The sequence below is a fragment of the Vulpes lagopus genome, chromosome 10 (assembly GCF_018345385.1).
Source record: "Vulpes lagopus strain Blue_001 chromosome 10, ASM1834538v1, whole genome shotgun sequence".
Classification (NCBI taxonomy): domain Eukaryota; kingdom Metazoa; phylum Chordata; class Mammalia; order Carnivora; family Canidae; genus Vulpes; species Vulpes lagopus.
The window spans coordinates 81,591,030-81,614,477 of record NC_054833.1 but is presented as its reverse complement, the minus strand read 5'-3'; the positions used below and the strand labels follow the sequence as shown (position 1 = coordinate 81,614,477).

At 42.2% G+C, this 23,448-nt stretch overlaps 1 protein-coding gene across 3 annotated transcripts in view; it reads right to left on the bottom strand.

The window, feature by feature from the left end:
- YIPF1 (Yip1 domain family member 1) overlaps positions 1–23,448 on the bottom strand; it is a 37,741-nt gene that overhangs the window by 617 nt on the left and 13,676 nt on the right. For 2 of the 3 annotated variants that reach the window (XM_041770813.1, XM_041770814.1), the window contains 5 exons: positions 21,386–21,502; positions 17,705–17,871; positions 17,164–17,346; positions 12,846–12,944; positions 318–872 (listed from right to left, as the gene is read on the bottom strand). In XM_041770813.1, the coding sequence (XP_041626747.1) occupies positions 12,858–12,944; positions 17,164–17,346; positions 17,705–17,871; positions 21,386–21,502 (554 nt within the window). In that variant the 3' untranslated portion in view covers positions 318–872; positions 12,846–12,857. Of the gene's footprint in view, positions 1–317; positions 873–12,845; positions 12,945–17,163; positions 17,347–17,704; positions 17,872–21,385; positions 21,503–23,448 lie in introns of those variants that run through there. The other variant, XM_041770815.1, reaches the window with a different exon arrangement.

Genomic DNA, 23,448 nt, shown 5'->3' with positions numbered 1-23,448 from the left:
TGATATGCATTTTGAATAAAAAGTATAACAAAGAATTTTTGAGGTGTCACTGGTTTCTCCCTTTAGTACACTCTAGCCAGGAATCATGTCACTTTGAAGAGGTACTCAAAGTACCCTAATTTTTTTTCTAAAATCTGTGTGTCAAAATATGTTGTAAGTGATCATGTTCTTCCAACCCTCTGTTCCATACTTATAGGAGGAAAACCTCCAATGTCCATTTTAACCCCCAACCCCGACAATTAGCATATTAAATAAATCAAGATTCACAACAGCTTCTAGCATACTAAAGATAAAACATCAAGGAAGAAATGCAGACAGACATTCTATGAGGTATTTATTTTGCAATAATTAGGTTCAGTTGCCCAGTGTCAAGTCACCAAAGACAAATTTTCAGGCTCCCAATGAATTCAAACCAAAGTCCATACATTTTGGCCACTGTAGGATGGCAAGCATTTGGAGAGAAGAGGACCACCTTAGAGGAACATCTGTACACAATTCAGAAGAAAGTCCTCCCAAGTTAGGATGGATCCACTCACACAGTAAGTAAGGGCGGACCTAACATGAAGCATGTCATATGACAGCGAGAGGCAAATGGAAGGCACAACTACCGCATTCCCTTGTATTTTGTTCCAAATCAGTGTATATAGTTCTGATGATAACTGACAGGTGAGAAAGAAGAGCTGAAAGACACATGTACTGAATAACATTTGATTACTGTTTGTTAAATTAGGTGATTAGACTTCAGTGTGGCCCCTTTTAGATGCCAGAGGGTGGTGCCATCCCATCAGTTTTCCTGCTGGCTTGGTCATTCTGCTTTCCTGCAGTAGATGCCATGGCCGAAAGAACCACACTCCAAAAAATAGAAAAGAGAACTGAAAAACAAAAAGAATAACTTTATGAAAAAGACTCCCCAACTCAGAAAGGAGCTAAACTGTAGGACAGGGTATTTGTTTGTATAGCTTCAATACCAGACAGACTTGAGCCCTGATTTATGAGCTCTCAAGAAGACTTATTATTAGAGGGGAGATGACATATTTAAAAATTTTCCTCTATTTCTTTGGAAACCCACTGATTTTTCTCTGCCAGATCCCAGAGCTACCTTCACCCATCCTTCTTTCTCTCTCTTCTTTGTGACAGCTGTGTTAGGTGCTAGAGGAGGAATAAAGTAAATATGGAGGGACATAAAAAGATTTGAGAACAGGAGAGCTCTTGGTGGTTGTTGAAACATGAGGTTGTGCAGGGGACAATGGCAGGATACGAGGCAGGACAAATAGATTAGGAAAGATCCTGGCAATCCCGGGAGTTTAGATTTTGTCTTTTAGACAATCAGGAGTCAAAAAAGAAAAGAAAAGAAAGTTTTTAAGTAGAGGAGTGATACAGTTTTGTAATTTTTCAAAAATCACTTTGGCTACACATAGGATGGACTGGAAGAAGGAAAAGAAAAGAGATAGAGAAACCCATCAAGTTACTATCACAGTCCAAATGTAAGATGATTGGACCGTGAACACCGGGCATAGTACTGATAGGACACATATGAGAAATATTTCAGTAGAAAAGACAAATCATGCTGATAGATAATATGTGGAAGGTAAGAGGGAGGATTCTATATTGATGATGAGGTTTCTAGCTTGGGTGACTGGATGGATTTTTTAAGTAATCCAACAAATACTGATTAAGGACTCATGTGTCAGATGTGTCAGGTGCTGGGTAAGTGATGAATAAGGCACACATGGTCCCAACTCTCAAGAAACTTACCATGTGGCAGTGGAAACTACATGGTAAACAAACACATAACATATTACTTACGTACCTACAATTGTAAGGTACTGTGAGACAGGATAATAAAGAATCAAACATGGTCTAAAGTCAGGAACAGTGTGGATGGTAGTGCCACTCACTGAGACAGGAAACTATAAAGAGGGCCTGGTTGTGGGTGAGATGAGTTTAATTTTGAAGATAATAAATTTGCGTTATCTGTTGGTACACCTATTTGGGAATTTGCAATAGATGGGAATTTGGAAAGAGAGGCTAGAGATATAGTGAAATCCAGGTCGGGTTTTAAGAAATGTGGCAGAGAGGCCATTTCCTAATAAATGGCCTTCACCCTAAGAGAATGTACCAGGCTGCCTTAGAAACCATCAGGAGATACATCACAAGTCGGAAGGTGGGGCTAATGCAGGGGCATCTGCCTATACCCGGCTCTAGAAAAGGGAAATGATGTCAGTAATGTATCTGTGAAAAGTGGTTAGAGAAGGATGAACACTGTGATTTGCTGGGCTGGAAGAACTTAAAGTCCTGACTGGCCTTCTGGTAAACATTAGCTCAGGTTTCTGAAATGCTAAATAAAGGTAGGGACAAACAAGCCCACAGGACAGACACTAAAGAGTTCATTTTCATAAACATGCTCTTCTCTCATCTCTCTAGCTGTTTGTTCCAAATTAATGTCAAGACCAGAGGAGTGTTTGAAGACAGAAAATGCACTTGCCCTGCTGCCAATGTTTAGTAGGTAGCATGGAAGACAGAGACTGGGGCTTCCTGGGGCTCAGGCCAGAGGGTGGCAAGTAAGAAGAGATGGCCCTTTGTGCCGGACTCAGTCCATAATGCCACTATCAGCCAGGGAGAGCTCTCTAGCCTTTTCCCCACCTAGGACTCAATTCCTGGCCACTACTGGCTCCCTACCTGGCCCCAATGCAGCAACAGCCTGCCCTGTGCCCCTTCGTGGTGGCAGCCCCTTCACCCAAGCCTCTTTGGGGTGTTGCAATCCAAAGTTCCCAAAGTTAGGATTCTCTCTTGAATTCAGTAGGGCCTTCTAGTCTGTCTGATGCCTGCGATAGAAAATTGGGGTGTAAAATCAGGGAAGGTAAGGACTTATCTCCATTGTTCACCCCAATCACCCAGCAGACAGTAGCAAAGGGTGGGCTCTCAATCAATGAACAAATGAAAAGTGCCCAAGTAACCTGGCAAACAAACTGAACAAATGTGTATGTGACACGTGTATCAACTGTCAGTTGTGCAAAATCAAGCTTTCCCCCAGATGCCTGCTGGATGCTATGGTTATAGTGGTAAATAAATTACCACTCTCAAGGAATTCTTAGTCTATGTCACAGTTAATAAAAGAACCCTTTTATTATGTATGCCCTTATGGAGGAACACACAAAGAGCTGTAGGAGAGCACAGAGTAGTAAGCCATCCAAACTTCCTCAAGGACAGGGTATCTGAAGTGGGTCCTCAAGACTAAATAGTGGGCTTCAAAGTAGACCAACCAAGGAAGGGAATTCCAGAACTTAAAAACCTTAAAAGGTTTTAAAGCAATATTTCCAGTAATTAATGGGAATGCTGTCACTGTGATTATTGGACTGTGGTGAGTTCCTGGATAAAACAATTAAGTACTTATGTGATAGTCCAACTCTATCAGTGCTGATATTGTTGAAAAGTGAGATCCTCTGTAGGTGAGAAAGGAGATACAGATAGAAGATAAAAGCAATTCTTTTTTTTTTTAATTTTTAATTTTATTTATTTATGATAGGCACACAGTGAGAGAGAGAGAGAGGCAGAGACATAGGCAGAGGGAGAAGCAGGCTCCATGCACCGGGAGCCTGACGTGGGATTCGATCCCGAGTCTCCAGGATCGCGCCCTGGGCCAAAGGCAGGCGCCAAACCGCTGCGCCACCCAGGGATCCCGATAAAAGCAATTCTGAAAAAAATCTGCAGTGGTAAACAAGAATAGAAAGTATACTCATACTCACAATGGATTTCCTTTAAAGAAAACAAATCAAGCACACAATACATGTATTTCCTGACTCTGAACAGTGGAAAGGCCTGTGAGCAACAACCAAGCCAACGGCAACAAAATGCCACTACCACCCAGACTGTGACCAGGTATTACTATCTCCCCACTGAACAGAACCAAGACTCCTTCAAGAAATGATTCAGTCTGGGTCTGGGACAGGAAATGATGAGCCTAGAAAAACCTGGAAAATGCTGTTGTAACAGATAACAAGGTAGTTATCAGAAACTCTTAGGGCCATCAGGACTTGGGCCAATTTGAAGAGGTTCCCATTAGCCAAAGAAGGGACAATTTCAGTATTGTTAAGTGTAATACTTGCAATGGACTGAAATTAACTGGTCATTGTTGCCGAGTGCTAGTTGACCAACTACTGTTTTGAAAATAGGTGAAAAAAAAAAAAAAGAACAGAATTATTTATCCTGCTTTTCTGCAGAAACTATATCACTAGATAGCCAAATAGTAGATAAAAGGGGGAATTTTTTATGAAAGAAGTATTCTAATTAACAAAGAAGCAAAGATAGATTTGAAATATCACCATTTTGAAAATCCTAATGACTTAACAGATGTAGGCATGGCTTATTAATGGTCACTAGTATAAAAAAATAAGATAATTGTACATTATGAATTTACGGCTGAAATAATTTAACACCACATATCAAGTAGCTTTGCCAAAACCAATCAACCAACCAATGCTGAATCTGATCAAAATTTAGATACAACTGCCAGTTTGCAGAAAACAAAAGACAGAGAGCAACAGGGTAAACGACACCATAGAGATATAATCGGCAAAATGCAGATAGTGAGAAACTATAGGATAAATGATTCTTCAACAAATACATGGTAAAGGGAAAGAGAAAAGGGGGAATGGAGTGGGAATCTATCGTTTACAGCATATTTCAGAGATACATCCAGAAACTGCAAGATGAAATTCAAACAATGAAGTATATACAATGCCTCAGAGAAATGGTGGAGACATTCCAGACCATGGCAATAAAGTGGATACCACAATAAAGTGAATCAAATGAACTTTTTGGTTTCCTAGGGCACATAAAAGTTATGTTTATACTATACTATAGCCCATCAAGTATGCAATAGCATTATGTCTAAAAAATGTACATACTTTAATTAAGACATACTTTATTGCTAAAAAATGTTAGGCATCAATGGAGTTTCCAGCAAATCATAATCTTTTTGCTGGGGGAGGGTCTTGCCTTGATGTCGACGGCTGCTAATGGATGAGGGTGGTGGGTGTGAAGGCTAGGGTTGTGGCAATTTCTGATAAGACAGAAATGAGGTTTGTCACATGGATTGATTCTTTTCATAAACAATTTCTTTGTAGCATTTTACCTGCAGCAGAACTTCTTTCAAAACTGGAGTCAATCCTCTCAGACCCCGCTGCTACTTTATCAACTAAGTTTATATGATATTACAAATCCTTTGCTGTGTCCTTTCAACAGTCTTCATGACATCTTCACCAGGAGTAGATTCCATCTCAAGACAACACCTTGCTCAAACATAAGAAGCAACTCCTCATTCGCTCAAGTTTTATCCTGAGATGGCAACCATGCAATCCCACCTTCAGGCTCCACTCTAGTTAGCTTGCTCTTTCCACCCCATTGGCAGTTACTTCCTCCCCTGAAGTCTTGAACCCCTTCAAAGTCATCCATGAGGGTTGGCTTTCAAAGTCCTACTCATGCTGATATTTTGACCTCTTGTCATGAATCATGAATGTTCTTCTAAAATGGTGAATCCTTTCCAGAAGGTTTTTAATTTACTTTGCCCAGATCCACCAGAGGAATCACTGTAGCAGCAATTGCCTTATGAAATGTATTTCTTAAATAATACATCTTGAAAGTCGAAATGACTCCCTGATACATGGGCTGCAGAATGCTTGTTGCGTTGGCAGGCATGAAAACAGTCATCTCATACATCTCCATCAGAGCTCTTGGGTGACTGGATATACTGTACTGTCAATGAGCAGTAACATTTTGAAAGGAATCCTTTTTTTCAGAGCAGGTCTTAACAGGGGGCTTAAAATATTCAGTAAACTATGTGGTAAACAGATATGCTGTTGTCCAAGCTTTGTTGTTTCATTTACAAAACACAGAAAGCATAGATTTAGCATAATTCTTAAGGGCCCTAGGATTTTATGGATAGTAATGGAGCACTGGCTTCACGTTGAAATCACCATCTGCATTATTAGCCCCTAACAAGAGACTCAGCCCGTCCTCTGAATCTTTGAAGGCAGGCATGGACTTCTCCTCTCTAGCTATGGAAGTGCTAGTTGACATCTTCTTCAACTATAAGGCTGTTTCATCTACACTGAAAATCTGTTGTTTAGTGCAGCCACCTTCATTAATGATCTGAGCTAGATCTTCTGGATAATCTGTTGCAGCTTCTATACCAGCACTTGCTGGTTCACCTTGTACTTCTATGTTATGGAGACGGCCTCTTTCCTTAAAATTTAGGAACCCAACTCTGCTAGCTTCCAACTTCTCTGCTGCAGCTTCCTCACCTCTCTCAGGCTTCACAGAATTGATGAGAATTAGGGCCTTGCTCTGGGTCAGGTTTTGGGGTAAGAGGATGTTGTGGCTGTTTTGATCTTCTATTTCAGACCACTCACACTTTCTCTACATCAGCAGTAAGGCTGTTTTACTTTCTTATCACCTGTGTGTTCACTGGAGTAGCATTCTTAATTTCCTGCAAGAACTTTTCCTTTGATTCACAACTTGGCTATGTGTTTGGTGCAAGAGGCCTAGCTTTGAGTCTATCTTGGCTTTCAGTATGCCTTCCTCATTAAGCTTAGTCATTTCTAGCTTTTGATTCAAAGTGAAAGACATGTGGCTTTTTTTATTTGAACACTCAGAGGTCTTTGTTGGGTTATTCCTTGGCCTAATTTCAGTATTATTATGTCTTTAATAGGGAAGCCCAAGAAGAGGGAGAGAGATGGGGGAATGGCTGGTCAGTGGAGCGATCAGAACACACATAACCTTTATTGATTAAGTTTACCATCTTAAATGGGTACAGATTGTAGTGCCCCAGACAATTACAATAGTAACAACAAAGATCAGTGATCACAGATCACCATATCAAAAATCATAATAATGGAAAAGTTTAAAATATTGCCAGAATTACCAAAATATGACACAGAGACACAGAGTGAGCAAGCACTTTTGAAAAAAGGATGCCAACAGACTTGGCTCGATGCAGGACTACTAGAGACCTTCAATCTGTAAAAAACACAATTAACTGTGAAGCTCAATAAGCAAAACTCAATAAAATGAAGTCTGCCTATATTAAATAGTTACAATTTTTTTAGATGTGACTATGGTATTGTGATCATGTTTTTAAAAGTGTCTTTAAAAAATAAATAAATAAATAAAGTGTCTTTTATAGATGCAGAACTTAAATATTGATGGGTCAAATAATAGGATGTTTTAGACATGTTTCAAAATAATATAGGGGAATAGATGGGTGTATGGGTGAAATAAAGTTGACCATGAGTTGACAACTGTGCAAAGTAGAAAAGGGTACAGAGAGATTCATTCTACTCCTCACTCTACTTTTGTCTATGTGTAAAGACTTTCCACTAAATAAGTTTTAAAAAGAATAAAAAGTTACTGTATTGCCCCACTCTCACCCCAAGCTCTCCCAATTTACTTTGAAGACAGAAAACCAAGAAGAAAACTGACAGAGAAACAGCACAGAAAATGGAAATGGGTGCCCTGAGCAGGGAAACCGCAGACATGGTGTAGACAAGAAGAAGCAGTGTTAGCCATGTGGGAAGTCATACAGTCCAGATGCTGTGTTAAAGAGGATTATAGCATTGAGTTAAGACTGATTTCAGAATAAAAGAACTGATGTGTATAAACGTAGTAAAAGGGTTTGTAGCCTTGGCTCATAAAATGAACTATTAGCGTGAGTGAGTGAAAGGATAATTGTACATAAGCCCTGTGTATCAAATCAGGAGGGTTTTTTAATTACAAAGGAATCTCCTAAAGCCCTTTGCTCATCTCTTATTAAAGCCCTATCACAGTGCAGTATAATAACCTGCTGGCCACCCTCCTCCAGACAGCCCCACTTGTCACCGCTCCTGGGAATACAGCCCTGCTCTGAATGCGGTCTTTCAGATACTCCCTCCCACAAGCCAAAGAAAACTCTCAGGGTACAGTTTCTAGGCTTCCCCAGGGTCTTAGCTCAGAGAAGAAATGGCACTGGCCCTCAGATGATAATTTAATTTTTAAAAAATGAAGGAAAAGAGGGAAGAAGAAAGCTGGATATTCTAATATCTCAGTGTAGTTTCCCTGATCACAAGTAATTGGAGGCTCCTCTATGATCCTGAGTTTCCAGGGAGAGAAGAGGTGACTGTTCCTCCAGTAATCCATGCCAGGCTAAGCCCTCCAATGTGCAGATTTACATGAGGAAGGTTATCTGCAAGATTAGAAGCCATTCTTTTTCAGTGAAAGCTAGGAGCCTGGAGATTACAGCAGAAGGCACAGGCAGCTCATAAATCTGCAGTGCCTGGGGCTCTGGACAGCCCTCTCATTGGTAAAGAGATTGATGCTTCTGCCAGGGAAGCTCCCAAGAAACTGTTCATCACTATCTCATTTGGAAATTTGACACCCAAATGGAGACACTGACACCCAAGCTTATAGATCTAAGCAAAGCCCAAAGGTGTCAAATCTGTATAAATCAGGATGGGAGGTCTGTAAAGGCCCTGAGGACTAGGCTTTTCTCAAATGCCAGCTTGTGACTCTCTGAAGGTTTACAGCACCTGGGACATTGGCCTGGAGCCTTCATAACAAAATATAAGGAAGGAACTCAAGTTATAATGCAGGAACAGGCTACAAGAGCCCCTCACCAGGTCCATGTCAGGTGTTCTCAGTGAAGGCAGAGAGACCCAAGCAACTGTTGCCACTGTGGTCTCTAACTTTGTCTTCCAGCTGGGCTCAGATTTTCTCATTCTCAGTGATGTAAGCCCACATCACATCCCAATCATTGTGTCCCAATGAACAACCAATCACTTCACCTTCCCAAATGCCATGGGAAGCGACTACTCTCTTCAGAAAAACAGGTAATTGGTTGCTTCTGCTCAACCTTCAAGGCCTGGCTCAAACAAGACCCCTTCCATGAAGCCTTCCCTCAGGCCAAATGAGTCACAGCTTCTGTGCCCCACCCTCCATGCTCATCAATTCACAATCTGGGTAGGGCACTTCTCACACAGTCTGTTTATTATCTGTTTAGCTGTTTTACCCACATGCCAAGGCTCCTCAAGGCAGACTGTATTTGACTTTCTAGATCCCCCATGCCTGGACCATGGAGGCCACAGAATAAGCTCAAGTTAGCACTGAGCAAGAGAGTAAATGATGTCCGGGACTGTGAGCCAAGATACCTCTGGTAAAAGCCCACATCCCACTCTTGCCTTAATCTTACAAAGGGTCTTACCTCCAACCAACCAACATTAACTGAGCACTCTCTGTGTCTATGGCAGGCAGGCATTAGGCCAAGCACTGGGGAGTTCAAATCCAATCAGACTCAGCCCCTTTCCCACGGGACCTCAATCTCAGGAAGAGCCCACCTCGCCCCAGGGCCTTCTCTGCTAACAGTCAGTGAAATCTATCTGCAAAAGGAGCTGAACAAGTATGTAGACAATCAAACCATAAGGCAAACAAGCTACCACATGCTCATTCTAAAGCAATGGGCAGCAAAAACCACCCCCTGAGGTAATGAAAAAAAATTTTTAGAACTTCTATTATTAAAAAAAAAAGAACTTCTATTTATTTTTTATCAAAAATATTTATTTTTTATCAAAAAGTAAGAAATTAAGCCTTAATAGTTACTACATGGATTGACAACAGAATATGCAAATCCTTCAAATATACACATATTACTAGGGTGTGTGCTTGTGACAGACATACTATAAAATGACCTCCACACAATGTATGCGTGTATCAAATCATTACGATGTATACTTTAAATATCTTACAGTTTTCTTTGTTAATGATACCTTAATAAAGCTGAAAAACAAAATAAAATAAAAATGCCTTCTGATAATCTCTGCCTCTAGGTATTCATGTGTTAGGGTAATCCTCACCCCTGAGTGTGGGCAAGACTTGTAACTCACATCTAATCAAAAGAATACAACAGAGCTGCTAGAGATCATTTCCAGAGTTACTTCACATTATATATCTTTTGTCTTCCTAACAGACTGTCTATCCATTATCTCCATTTACAGCTTTGATGAAGTCGGCCATCCTATGGAGGAGCCTATGTAGCAAGGAACTGGGGATAGCTTCCAGTTGGCAATTAGCAGGGATGCCCTCAGGCTACCAGGCCATGAGGAAGTGAATCCCACCAACAACCTTGTGAGCTTGGAGGAAGATCCTTCCCCAGTCCAGCTTTCAGATGAGACCCCAGCCCAGGCCAACACTTTGTGTGCAGCCTTGTAAGAGAACTCAAAGGAGGGAACACAGATCAGTAATGCCCAGAATCCTGAGCCACAGAAACTGAATAAATGGGAATTGTTTAAGGTGTTAAGTTTGAGGTAATCAGTAGACAGCAATGGATAATTAATACAGTCCTCAAATTCTTTTTTATTTATTTATTTATTTATTTATTTTTTAGAAACTCCACATATTAGGAGTTCTTTTTTTTTAATTTTTTATTTATTTATGATAGTCACAGAGAGAGAGAGAGGCAGAGACACAGGCAGAGGGAGAAGCGGGCTCCATGCACCGGGAGCCCGATGTGGGATTCAATCCCGGGTCTCCAGGATCGCGCCCTGGGCCAAAGGCAGGCGCCAAACCGCTGCGCCACCCAGGGATCCCCAGTCCTCAAATTCTTAACTGAGAGGTTGTACCATCAAATAAGTATGGATTCTCTGAACTGAAGCATCTCTAGAAAAACAGAGAGGGGTTCTAAAAAAGAGGCCGAGGGAGCCTACAAATTTTAGCAGTAAAAAGATCATCAGCCTTAAAAGTAGGAAAGTAGAAAACCCTAAAGAATTGGCTTCAAGAACACCTGGGTTTCAGTCCCAGCTCTCTGCCTCTAAGAGTAAGTGATCTTGGTCAACTCAGACTTCTTAAGTTCAACTTCCTTATCTATACAATGAGATCAAGCAGGCTGGTGACAATGGACAAAGAGAGAGTGATCTAGAAACTATTTTGTAGAATGGAATGTGATATACACATTAGTTCGCTACAAAACTCTGGGAAGGCCTTGAACAAGGCACTGTTCTCTCTTGGCCTCAGCTCCCTTATGATAAGGAGGAGAAGCCCATCTTGTCTCCAAGGGCTCTGACCTTTGATTCTAACATCACATCCCCATGTGAAGAGAGGAAGAAGGGATGGTGGGCTGTATTGTGAACTACAATACTTCCTAGGCATTCCATTGAGCAGGGCAACTGTCTTACCAACAAGACCACCAGAGGTGTCTTTGTTTAACCAACCACATCTTGTCAACTTGCAGGCTTGCAACCCAAATTCCTCATCTAAGAGGGAAAATCTATTTGTTTTACACAAAGGAAATAAAAGGTCCAAGTAAAATCAGTGAGAACCACCAAATTTCAACACAAATGTGGACCTACTCTCAGGTGGGCAATAGGATTGATTCTGTCACCGAGCACCTTAACAATGTGGCATCATAAACATGATCTCTAACCTTCACCAGTTTTATAGTATAGGTTATATCATCCTTCTTTCACAGTTAAGTTGGCTGAGGCTCAGCAACGGTAAGCTCCTTGCCCCAGGTACACTGCCAGTACATGGCAGGGCTGGAGTTTCATTTTAGTTCCACTTGACTCTAGAGGCCTTGGTCTTTGCACTACCCCCCTGTTGTTGCTCAGGAAGAGGAGCAAGTCACCCTCTGATTACAAAACAGACTAAAGGTTCTTGTTCCACAAGGAGATCACATGCATAGTGTGGCTTCATTCATTCACTCCACAAACATTTACTGAGCACCCACTGAACACCAGGTCTTGTGGTAAGCAATGAGGATGCAGAGTAATACTCACTTCTTGTTCTCATGTTTCTGAGTCTAACTGGAGAGGCATACCAGTCCATGGAGGACAAGTGAATCAGTGAATGAGCAAATGAATATGCAGACAGACACACAAACAGTGAGCTTCGAGCACTAACATTCGAGCATTAACAGTGATGTATAATACAGGGTATAATGGGATCACAAAGTACGTGATGACTGTCAGAAGACAGGTAACATTCCAGGCATTGAAAGAGAATGCAAAGGCACATGTGTTCTGGCAATGGCAAGAAGTTCAACTAGAGCACGGAGGCAAGGAATGAGCCATGGAGGAATTGGCTCTTCTTCCTGTGCTCTCACCTACTGAGCTAACCACTGCAGTAGAATCATCCAAGAGGACAGAGAGCAAACCAGGCATGGGTATTTGTAAGCTTTGGAGAACCTATGAGTAAGTCAAGAGAAGTCACACTCAGGGTCTGAGGCCAGGTTGAGAGGCCACAGGGAAATTAGAAAAACCACCAGGACTGTAACCAAATAGAACAAACCCATACTGTGCTCCTGGGAAAGGGACAGAGAGCAGAGCAGAGGGGAGGCTGGGGCCAAAGGCAGGAGCTCCTCTAATGAAGAAGCTAAGAGCTCACATATCCCAAATCTATCAAGCCAGGACCATGTGGATTTCATGATCGAGGCCTTCGGCTGAAGGGACACATATATACAAACATGCTCGTGCACAAACGTCATAGTGAATCATACTTCCAGAAAGACAAAAGGGTCTGGCCTTCTTGGTTCTTTTTTTTTTTTTTTTAAGATTTTATTTATTCATTCATGAGAAACACAGAAAGAGAGGCAGAGACACAGGCAGAGGGGGGAGAAGCAGGCTCCATGAAGGGAGCCTGATGCGGGACCTGATCCTGGGACTCCAGGATCACGCCCCGAGCCTAAGGCAGATGCTCAACCACTGAGCCACCCAGGTGTCCCTTGCCCTCTTGGTTCTTGATGCTAACAGTATTGGAAGTGATGCACCTGCCCACTTTTTACTGTACTAAACAGTAAAAAATATAATAAAAATATAATCTCTTACTTTCCTCTTTAGTTACTTGGCTGCAGCAGCTGTTTGGTTTGGAGCAGCTGTAGTTGCTGGGAGGTGGTGGTCCATCTCTGGTGCATCAAAAAAGTATGCCTGCAGGAAAAGGAAACCCATGATGGGAGTTAAACACGATGGTCTGCCCCAGTATTCTAGACTTCAGGCTAATAGTACTTCTGGGCTCTTGTGGCTCCTCCATTTCCCTCTGCCACACTTATCCCACCGAATCATGACAAATTCTTTTTCTGTCCATCTCACTCCCTCTACTATGAGTAGCTTTTAAAAAATGTAGCCACCCTGTACTGGCCACTTCCTATATATGACTTAATCTGCATAAGAACCCTGTAAGGCTGCTACTACTATCCTCATTTGACAAACGAGGAACTTAGGCTTCAAGAAGCTGTTTTGCAATCTGGTGCACACAGCTAATGAGTGGGAGAGTCAGGTCTTCCTGACTCCAAGGTTTAGACCCTCAATCACTATATCACACAGTCTCTCCTCCAGGGCAAAGACCACATATATCCCTTTTGTCCCCGTGCCACCAGCCTCTCACTCAGGACCTGGCACACAATGTAGACAACCACTACCTCATGAACTAACTACAACAGATTGCTGCTAAATCAGCTGGCTCTAGGTAAAGACCTTCAAAAGAAAGTGCCAGGCAGCCTTTACCTCATAATTCTTCAGGTTGGAAATGAAAGGTCTGGTAAGGGCTTCCACTCACAACTACAGTTTTACTGCCAAAAATCAGTAAGAGGTGAAGGGGTGGGGGGGACCAAGGGGGATCTTCCGAACTGTCTCAAGGTCAGAGAATCCTGACTTTCGCCCAGGAAAAGACCTGGAGTGTACAAAGTAAGGGGAATCCCTGAATACATCAGGGGTTTACCTCACACTTGTGATTCCCCCTTGGAGTCAGGGCAAGAGCAAAGTAAAAGTACAAAAAGCCAAAACAAGAAGCATTTCAGCAGCTCCGCTCTCTATCAGCCAGAAGGGGGCACCAAGATGACACATGGTAGCTTTCCCCAACACAATCCTATTTCGCAGGAACTCTTCAACATCCTTGTCCAAGTTTCTAGCTGCAGAGACCCCCTAGCTTGTCACATTCCCAGAGCAATCCTATTAGCTCTAAAAGCCTTCTTCCCAAGGCTCCTTCTGGCACCTGCTTTCTGAGGCGGGGAAAGAGTAGTTCCTGACATAAAGGGGTGGTGGCCAGGGGCCATGCTGCCAGTGTTGGGCCCCTCCAGTTATCTTGATGGTGCACAGAGCCACAAAGCCCCCCTGATGCAGGAACCATGCCTTTCTTGCAGGCTCCTGGAGGAGACCCTCATCTAATGCAATGCACCAAGAGGCTAGGCTTTTGTAAACTTGGTTCTGCTAGTAACTCACACTGTAGCTTTGGACAAGTCACTCCAACCCTCTGAGCCTCGGTTTTCTAATGTGTAAAACTAAAGGATTGGGAAAAATTCTAAGGGCAAACTATAGTCCTGCGACTCACTAGTTCATTAATTCCACAAATACATAGTAACAACCACAGTTACCATTTGGGGAGTGCCTACTGTGCACCAGGCACATACCTGATCATTAATCTACTCAATAATCTCATATAGGCAAATTTTATCCCCATTTTAGAGATGACCAAATAGAGGCTCAAAGAGATAGAGATGTTCCTAAGGCTATACACAACCCTGTATCTGAGCTACAGTTTCAACCCAGCTGTGTCCGGCTCCAAAGGCTATCTTCTTGTCCTGTGCAGAGTGGCCTGCAATTTGGTACTTATCCTATGCCCAGTCTAGATCTAGGCACAGTGAGGCCTCAGGATGAATGATCAGGCTTTCTAGGAGTAGGGCTGGAGTGTTACCTGGCACAGAGTTAGGGCACAGGACTGTTACTAACCACCACAAACACAGGCTTGCACATCTCAAACATGTCAGCCAAGAAACACACCCTCTGGTGCATACTTAGTCATCCCCCACCCCCGGAGTGTCCTGCTACCAACTTAGAGCACAGCCGTGAGCACCAAGGGGCCCTCGGCAGGTAGAGGGCTGGCGTACGCTTCAGTACAATGAGGCAAAAACAGCAATCTATGCTCCCCAGGGCTGCTCACTGCCAGTGAGGAGCTGGTGCCCCTCCCCTAACAATTCTTCTCCATGTCCTTCCAATAAAAATAATGTCTTGCATTTGTACAGCTCGTGTTGTTCATGTTGACATAACATTCAATCCTTATGAAAATAAAGATGTTCCTGCAGTTCCGCTTTCCAAGCAAGGAGGGTAGCGTCCAGAGAGAGGAAATAGCCAGGGCAGAGGTGAGGGAACTGGGTCCGGACCCCATCTGCTCACTTCTGCTTCAGCCTCTTGCACTGACATCTCCAGAAGAGAACAGAGGAGGCTACCTCAGTGTGGAGAACAAAACCCCAGACACAGAGGGCCCCTGGCTAAACACCTGATCATAGAATACTCCCCTCCTCCTCTGCCTGCTTGCCAGGAAGGGGCCCCACACACCCTATCACTGGGGCACTCAGGAGGAACAAGCAGCAAAATAGCCACGGCAGCTTCAGATGACACAGGGCTCTTTTAGTAATGTCTTTACATCTAAAGAACCTTTCACAGTATATGAAGGGCTCTCACAGACATCTCACTGAGTCTCACAAAAGCCCAGATAATAGGAATCTCTGTGACAGAGGAGGAAGCCAAGTTTCTGAGAATGAGGGCACTCGCCTAGGTTCACAGTGGTAAGCCCATTCCCGTGCTCTTTCTACTTCACCATCATGCTCTCCTCCAGCAAATTCCTGGCAGCAAGATGGGCAGGTAAATCCCAAAGTCAGTGTCATTTACTCCAAAAGGGAGTAACAAGCATAGGGGATAAAAGATCCTGCCACATGTACCAAATGAAATCAGTTTTTAATAATAATATTACCACCACCACCTCCCTCTCCAAAGTCTGATGTACTACGCTCCTCTCTATCATTTACAGAACTGAACAAAGCAGCACTTCTTCTGCCTCCTTCTCTCCATCAACTCCTCAACTAGGTATATACAGAAAAAAAATTTAAATGAGACATGGGGACATAGCAGTGAGAGGGCAATGGTGAGAAAGGACATTTTTCCTCAACAGACAGAAAGGTCAAGAAGGGTCGCGGCAGCATTACAAGGGATCAGCCCAGGAGCTCCAAGTACCAGAAATTAACAGTGTCACTCTGCCATGAGTCAAACCAACAGTCCTTAAGAGGTCTCAAAAATTTAAAGCTCAGACACATGGAAGGTGTGTGTAAACCAGTTCTGTGTTTCAGAACTTGGCACTTTTTATGAGACTTATTCAATGATCAAGTATCAGGATCTTATGAATGATCCAGGGTATCTACACAAAAAATATTAGAGATCAAATGGTGCCAAAGTAATATTTACTTCCACAACTGTCCAACCTGACCAAGGGCCTGGACAAGCGTAATGTGGATATCTTCCCACAGGCATGTCCTTTCCTTCATTGGTGACCTTAACATTCTTAGACTAGGAGTTCTTTAAAAACCTGTGTCAGGCCTTGTTGAGGCCATGGACAGCAATTTTTGTGTATAACGTGCACAGAAGATATAAAATCATGTCTCCTTAGGATCAAGAAAGGATTCTATTTTATGGGCATTGATGGGACAAGTTCTATATTAAATGTTTTACGTGTATCATTTCATTTTATCCTCAGAACAACCCCATGTGGCAGTTATAGATTAGGCATATTATGTCCATGTTACAGATTAAGACGTTCAGATTCAGAGAAGTTAGGTACCATGGCCGAGCTCACACAGCCAGTGAGTGACAGAGCTGGTCTCACATCTGGTCCTATCTGACTCAAAAAAACATACTCCCCCTAAAAAGACATCCTAATACATGAATTCGAAAACTCTTCTAAATGTTATTCACCTTAAAAGTCTCTCCCCTTTTCTAATTTGACTTCATCTTCATGCTTTCCACCTATGGAACTTTAAATTTCAAAACTCTAGGTATGTGCAGAAAATCATCAAAGACATCCAAAGGCAAAACTCTCCCCCATCTCCACACTCCAACCTATTATATAGGCACTCATCCGGCTCTACTCTACTCTGAATCTGGCCAGACTCTGAATCTTAACCAAATTTCAGATACTGGGTAAAGCCAGAGATAACCACCAAATTCTCTTAAATTGATCACTTCTTACTTAGGACAGTCTATTTAAAACAGTATTGATTTTATGGAGCCAATTTTAAAAGAATCATTGTGAATAACAGCTTGAGGTCTTTCAGCATTTGTAGCTAAAGCACACAGGAAGATCACAGGAATGAGACCATACCAAGCAGCCCACAGAGAGCAGTGTGTGAAGCAACACAATTGTCACAATTGTGGCCAATGCGATGCGCCGGTTATCCTCACGAACAGCTGGCCAAAAAGTCATTGCCAAGACAGAGCCTGAGATACCCAGGGCAATCATGACTAGAATCCAACGAACAGCCTTCTGGGGGATAACCCACAGTACCTGAAAGAAAAGGAGGAGAGAAGGACTTTTTTGGAGGTGTTTGAGAGAGAGGCGTTTGTTCATTCCAGGTACCTGTGTTTAATAAAGCCCCCTGAGCCAATCAGCTGGGTGCCCTCTGCCACTCTGGTTTCTCAGTACAGCCTGGAGAGACACCCCAGCATGCGGACTGAGGTGAATGCTTTCGGAACCAAGGACTTGAGGTCCAGCAAAGGCACTTGGCTCCCTATCCCCATTCCTACGGAACTTCTAAATTCAAAGGGCATTTTTCAGGTTCCCATCAGCGTTAGGCTGGAAATGAAGACACCGGTTGAATTTTCGACAAGCCCAGGGTGTCACTCAGAATGAGTGTGGTACTTACAGCTGTGGGGATATAAATGAAGAGCGAATATCCATAGACACACACAATCTCCAAAAACGAATAGGAAACGATGTTCATAACTTTGCTGTTTCTCCACATGAGGAAACCCCAGAGTGCAAGAGGAACCAGCCAGGCATAGGCATAGATGATGGTGGCTGCTATGGACACTAAGGATGACAGGACACAAGTGGTAATCCCCCATGTAATCATGCCTTTAATTACTACCAGAGCACTTCTAACACCTTCCCTGACTTATTTCTCAGCATGTCCACCTGCTTCATTGGATCATGGCATCGTGTCTTACTGGTCCTATTCCCTATACCTGGCACTCGAGGGTGGTGTTGAATTGGGGGATCTTCAGCATTGTCTTTGTGGTGATGACCAGGGTCTCTCATATGGTTTTTATAATTTGTTTAATAACTAACAATTAATAGTATTTAACAACTGTATCAAGCATCTGAAAGACTTCAGAGGCCCTCACTATAAGTGTTTATACATTCCAATCATTTCGATCAAATGAAAGCCAACTATCCCTCTAGAAGAACACACCCTCTTTCCTCATATAACAAGAGCTGATGCTGATTTCTTGAGCAAATTTTTTTAAAGATTTTATTTATTCATGAGAGACACACAGAGAGGCAGTGGGAGAAGCAGGCTCCCCACAGGGAGCCAGATGCTGGACTCGACCCCAAGACCCTGGGATCACACCCTGAGCCAAAGGCAGATGCTCAACCACTGAGCCACCCAGGTGCCCCTTCTTGAGCAAATTATTAAAATACCCTGGGCACAGATTAACTGACTCCGTATGCTATTTAGAATGCCTTCTGTCCCTGAAATACGGGGTTTCAGTTCATTCATGAATTGCTCAAAATATTCTTTACTTTCACTTTCTTCATTAAGTAATTCGTGTCTGTGCTGGAAATGCTATGCAGCGGCTCCTCACAATGGCAACGCTCAGTATTTTACTGTCCCTTCCTCCTCCTCCTCCAGTAGCACCATGCTCCAGAGGATTTCTTTTCCTTCTTTTGGAGTGGAGGACCAGTAAGTGTGGCTAAGCCCGTGGAACCAGCCCTTCCTACAGGAAAATCAGTAGGTAATGCACTTAATGCTCTTGGCAAGCACAAAGGCACCCCAAGCATTGTAAGTCAGACTCTGGTTAAGACATATGATTGGCTAAAACATTTTTAGCTCCCAGAGGAGTTTTTTTCACACAAGGAACTACCTCATTAAACCAAATGTAATTCTGCTGATATACTGTCCGCCCCCCTTTTTTTAAATAACTACAGAAAGGGGAAGAAAATGACCTCTACGCCGACAGCCATCCACTAGGTGTCAGGCATTACACCGAGTGCTTTACTGAGGGGCAACACTGTATAATAGTCAAAGCACAGACTGCACATGCAGACTCCATGTGCCACTTATAGTTAAGGAATCCTGGGTGGTGAATTACTTAACTTTCCTGCCTTAGTTTCCTCCTCTATATAATGGGAATAATCATGGTATACTACCTTATAAGATTAGTAGGAGAATCAAATGAGTTAAAACAAATATACTAAGAACATTGATAAATAACAAATGTTCAATCAAGAATTCACTTTTTAGGGATCCCTGGGTGGCGCAACGGTTTGGCGCCTGCCTTTGGCCCAGGGCGCGATCCTGGAGACCCGGGATCGAATCCCACATCAGGCTCCCGGTGCATGGAGCCTGCTTCTTCCTCAGCCTGTGTCTCTGCCTCTCTCTCTCTCTCTCTGTGACTATCATAAATAAATAAAAAATAAAAAAAAAATCAAAAAAAGAATTCACTTTTTATATTATTAACCAATATGTAAATACATTATTTCACATCATATACATCTTCATTTTAGAGATAAAGAAACAGGATTAGAGAAGCTAAGTGGTTTGGTCAAGGTCAAATAATTAACAAGCGGTGGAAGCAGGATCTGAGTTTGTATGTGGATGTATACTCTTTACATAAAATGGAAAAAAGTTTAGGGGTGCCTTGTTGGCTCAGTCGGTTGGGCATCTGACTCTTGGTTTCAGTTCAGGTTGTGATCTCATGGGTCATGGGATCGAGCCTCATGTCGGGCTCTGCGCTCAGCAGGAAGTCTGCTTGAAGATTCTCTCCCTCTGCTCCCTTACCCTCTCATAAATAAATAAATCTTTTAAAAAATGGAAATATGCTTATTGATAGAGTCAATGACTATCTTACTGGTACATTCATATCATGACTCCCTTATATCATCAGCTAGCCAAGAAGGAAAAGAAAAGATACCCCCCTCCCCCCCGAGCTTCCAGACCTTCAGACAGGGTCATTGACTCCTTCTCTGTCAATATACCTACATATACATCTGATACAGAAATTAATAAATACCATTTACATCAACATTCATTTACCTGTCTTTCTTTACATAACGATTGAACAACTTGAAGGCAGGGTCTATAGCTCATGAATAACATTTATTGAGTTAAACTCAAACCAGAGTCATTTGACAAATGAGGCTGTAACTAAATCCAGGTCTGACTCCATGAGAATGGGCATGGAGGATAGAAGGAAGGGTACATGGAGACACATACACACACATGCAGGTAACTATATATCTCCCTATACACACATATATGTGCATGTGTATGGACTCTTTTTTATATAAGGCATCATTCCAACCTCTTTACACACATCAACTCTTTATTCTCACAATAGCTCAATAATATAGGTATGATTATTTATTTCACTGATAAGGAATCTGGGGCCAAGAGAGATGAAATCATTTGGCCAACAAGTAGAAGCTAATAAGTGATGGACCTGGAACTTGAAGCCAGTGAGCTGGTTCCAGAGACTATGCTCTTGGACCTTCTCTCCACAGTCTCTCAATAGGACAGCAGGTAGTCAGGAGGGGTAGGGGGAGGGAAAGAGAAAACTGAGGAAGTGGCCCACATCAATCTCCTACAAAGCCAAAATTCCTCATTTTGGGGTAGCTGTCATCTGCAAGTCCCTAAAAAAGCTGTTGGTTTGTATAATTATCCAATACTGCCACAAGACAGGAAGTTTTAAAACAATGTCATCCACAAGCCCATCATTAGGACAAACTCATTTCTATATTCTCCCTTCCAGACCCTGACCATTTATAGACTTCTCTTTAACAAAGTTGCTAACAGCACAGGCATAATTGTGGATGATCAGTTTTCCATATTGTTCTAAGTGCTTCATAATTAGTGGCTACAGACCCAGCTAGTTGAGTCACCGTGACTTAAATAACAATGCCCCTCTTGTTTCCAACATCTGGATAATACAAATAATGCTACAATGGAGACTTTCATGCACACTGCTTTTTACTTACTTTGCACATTTTTCTTTGGATAAATTCCAATTGCTATTTGGCCTTGCCTTACAGCCTTCTGAAAGATATGTGGATTCACAGTACTGGGCATGTACTCAATGCTACTGAATTATATAAAAGAGTTAAAACAGCAAATTTTATGGTATGTGTATTTTGCCACAATAAAAAAAACGATTATGCAGATTTATATAAATGGGTGGTAATTCTGAGATGGTAAGTATGTTTGAATCCTTAAATACAAAAAGCAGGGGCTGAAGCACCTAGAGACACAGGCCCAGGAGCTCAGTAAAAGGCACTCATGGTTAGAAATTGAAAGCATTCCAAATGAGTCAAGCTATTCACCAACCTTTTCGGAATTCGGGCACATAATGGTATGTCTTCTCTCCCAGATGGATTAAGAAGTTGGAAAGATTCCCACTAATTGCTATGGCAAAGACCAGTGTGGCGCATATCCAAAAGGGGCCTGCAGAGAAAACCAGAAAATTCAGTCAAGAAAATGAAGCACCAGCTTATAGACTCTTAGAGAATAATTTCTTATCTCCCTTGCCCTATTCATGTAAGCAAGGGAAAATGAATTTTCGATGCAATCAATACTCATTTAGTGGGAATTTCCTTTTTTAAAAGGTCAAACACACAACTCAGCAATTAGGTGCATTGAAGATGGGGAAGACTGAATGAAAAGGCCAAAACACCTTCTACAATTAGGTGAATAAAGACACTAATTTGTTTATAGCTTCTTTTATTAGAGGATCATCCAAAAGATCATGAACATTTTGTGAAATCTGCACCACCAGGATACAGCAAGCAAAGGTTACTTCCCTTATCTAAGTGCCAAATGGTAATTAATGCCAGAGAAAAAGAAATCAGGCAGGTCCTTTTGCAGTCTAAATGAAAGAGCAGGGCAAGCAAAGCACTTTAGGGAAGAGTTAGTTTAATCTACTGGATCATCATGGTTGTGTGTGTGCATGTAATGTGTGCTTAAGGCTTTTTTTTTTAATGAAAAAGTAATACAGGCACATAGCTCAATGTTCAAAAGGCACGAAAGGGAATACAGAGAAAAATAAACATTCCTCTTTCTCTATTCCCTGGCTCTATGCATTTCTTCACCCCAGAGCTCGCCACCATCCCCAGTTTCTGGTGAATCCTGCCAGGGATTTCTATATACCTATAAACAATTGCATATTTTGTGTGTGTTTATACAAATGATAACATACACACATGTTCTTTACTATTTTCACTTTAATATATCTTTTTTAATTTTTATTTTTATTTTTCTTAAGATTTTATTTATTTTTTCATGAGAGACAGAGAGGTAGAGACAGGCAGAGACACAGGCAGAGGGAGAAGCAGGCCCCATGCAGGGAGCCCGATCTGGGAGGACTCGATCTGGGAGTAGGACTCGATCTGGGAATGCCAGCAGCACACCCTGGGCCAAAGGCAGGCGCTAAACCGCTGAGCCACCCAGGGATCCCCTACTTTAATATATCTTAGTGATTCTACTATAGCTATTCATAAAAATCAACTTATTCTTTTTTTTAGTGGTTATCAAATATCCCACTGAGTGAATTAGCAAACCGTGCTCTGCAAATCCCTTTCACTATTTTTACTTATTTCATGAATGCCACCCTTGTTTCTCCCTACCTAGGAAAAGTACTACATAGAACAAATAGAATTTTTCAATTGAGAGATTTCTTTTTTTTTTCAATTGAGAGATTTCTAATGAATCTTATGAATTTTTCAACTTCACCAATATTTCACAACACCTTTGGGAATAACTACAGAAAGCTCGACATGTCACAAAACTCAGAAAATTACTGTGTCATGGGACATGCCTGGCAGAAATGGGTCAGCACTTCTCAAAGACAGGCTGGTTCCTGAAGGAAGGGAAAAGGAGCACAAGGATTTGACTGGGATGCTCCACAGAGTCACCAGCAGCAGCTTTCAATAAATTGGTGCTGACTCACTAGCCCACAACCTCTCTGGTACCAGACTAAATCTTGTTCACTGTATTATTCTGAGTACCAACCATACAAAAATGGTAGCAAACAAACCCAGACCAAAAAACCTCCTACAGTTTGACAATTAAAAAATCTCCCAAAGCTCTGCTGAACAAATGAACAAAACTGACCATGTGTTGTCAATGGGCTGGGACCATCCAAGCATATGACAAGTGGCCAAAGTATTACAGTTCCTATAACTAAAAAGCAGAGAATGTCATATCCTATTGACCACTACTTGCAAGAACCCACTATCCTCTAGACCCTGGGCCAGGTGCTGGGGACACCATTATGCACAACAGATACAGTCGCTGTGTCCTGTGCCTGCCAGCACACAGGAAGGTCAAATTCCAGAGACACACAACACACAACACAACGCTCTTCTCAGGGTCTGCCAGGTTGCTTTATATGC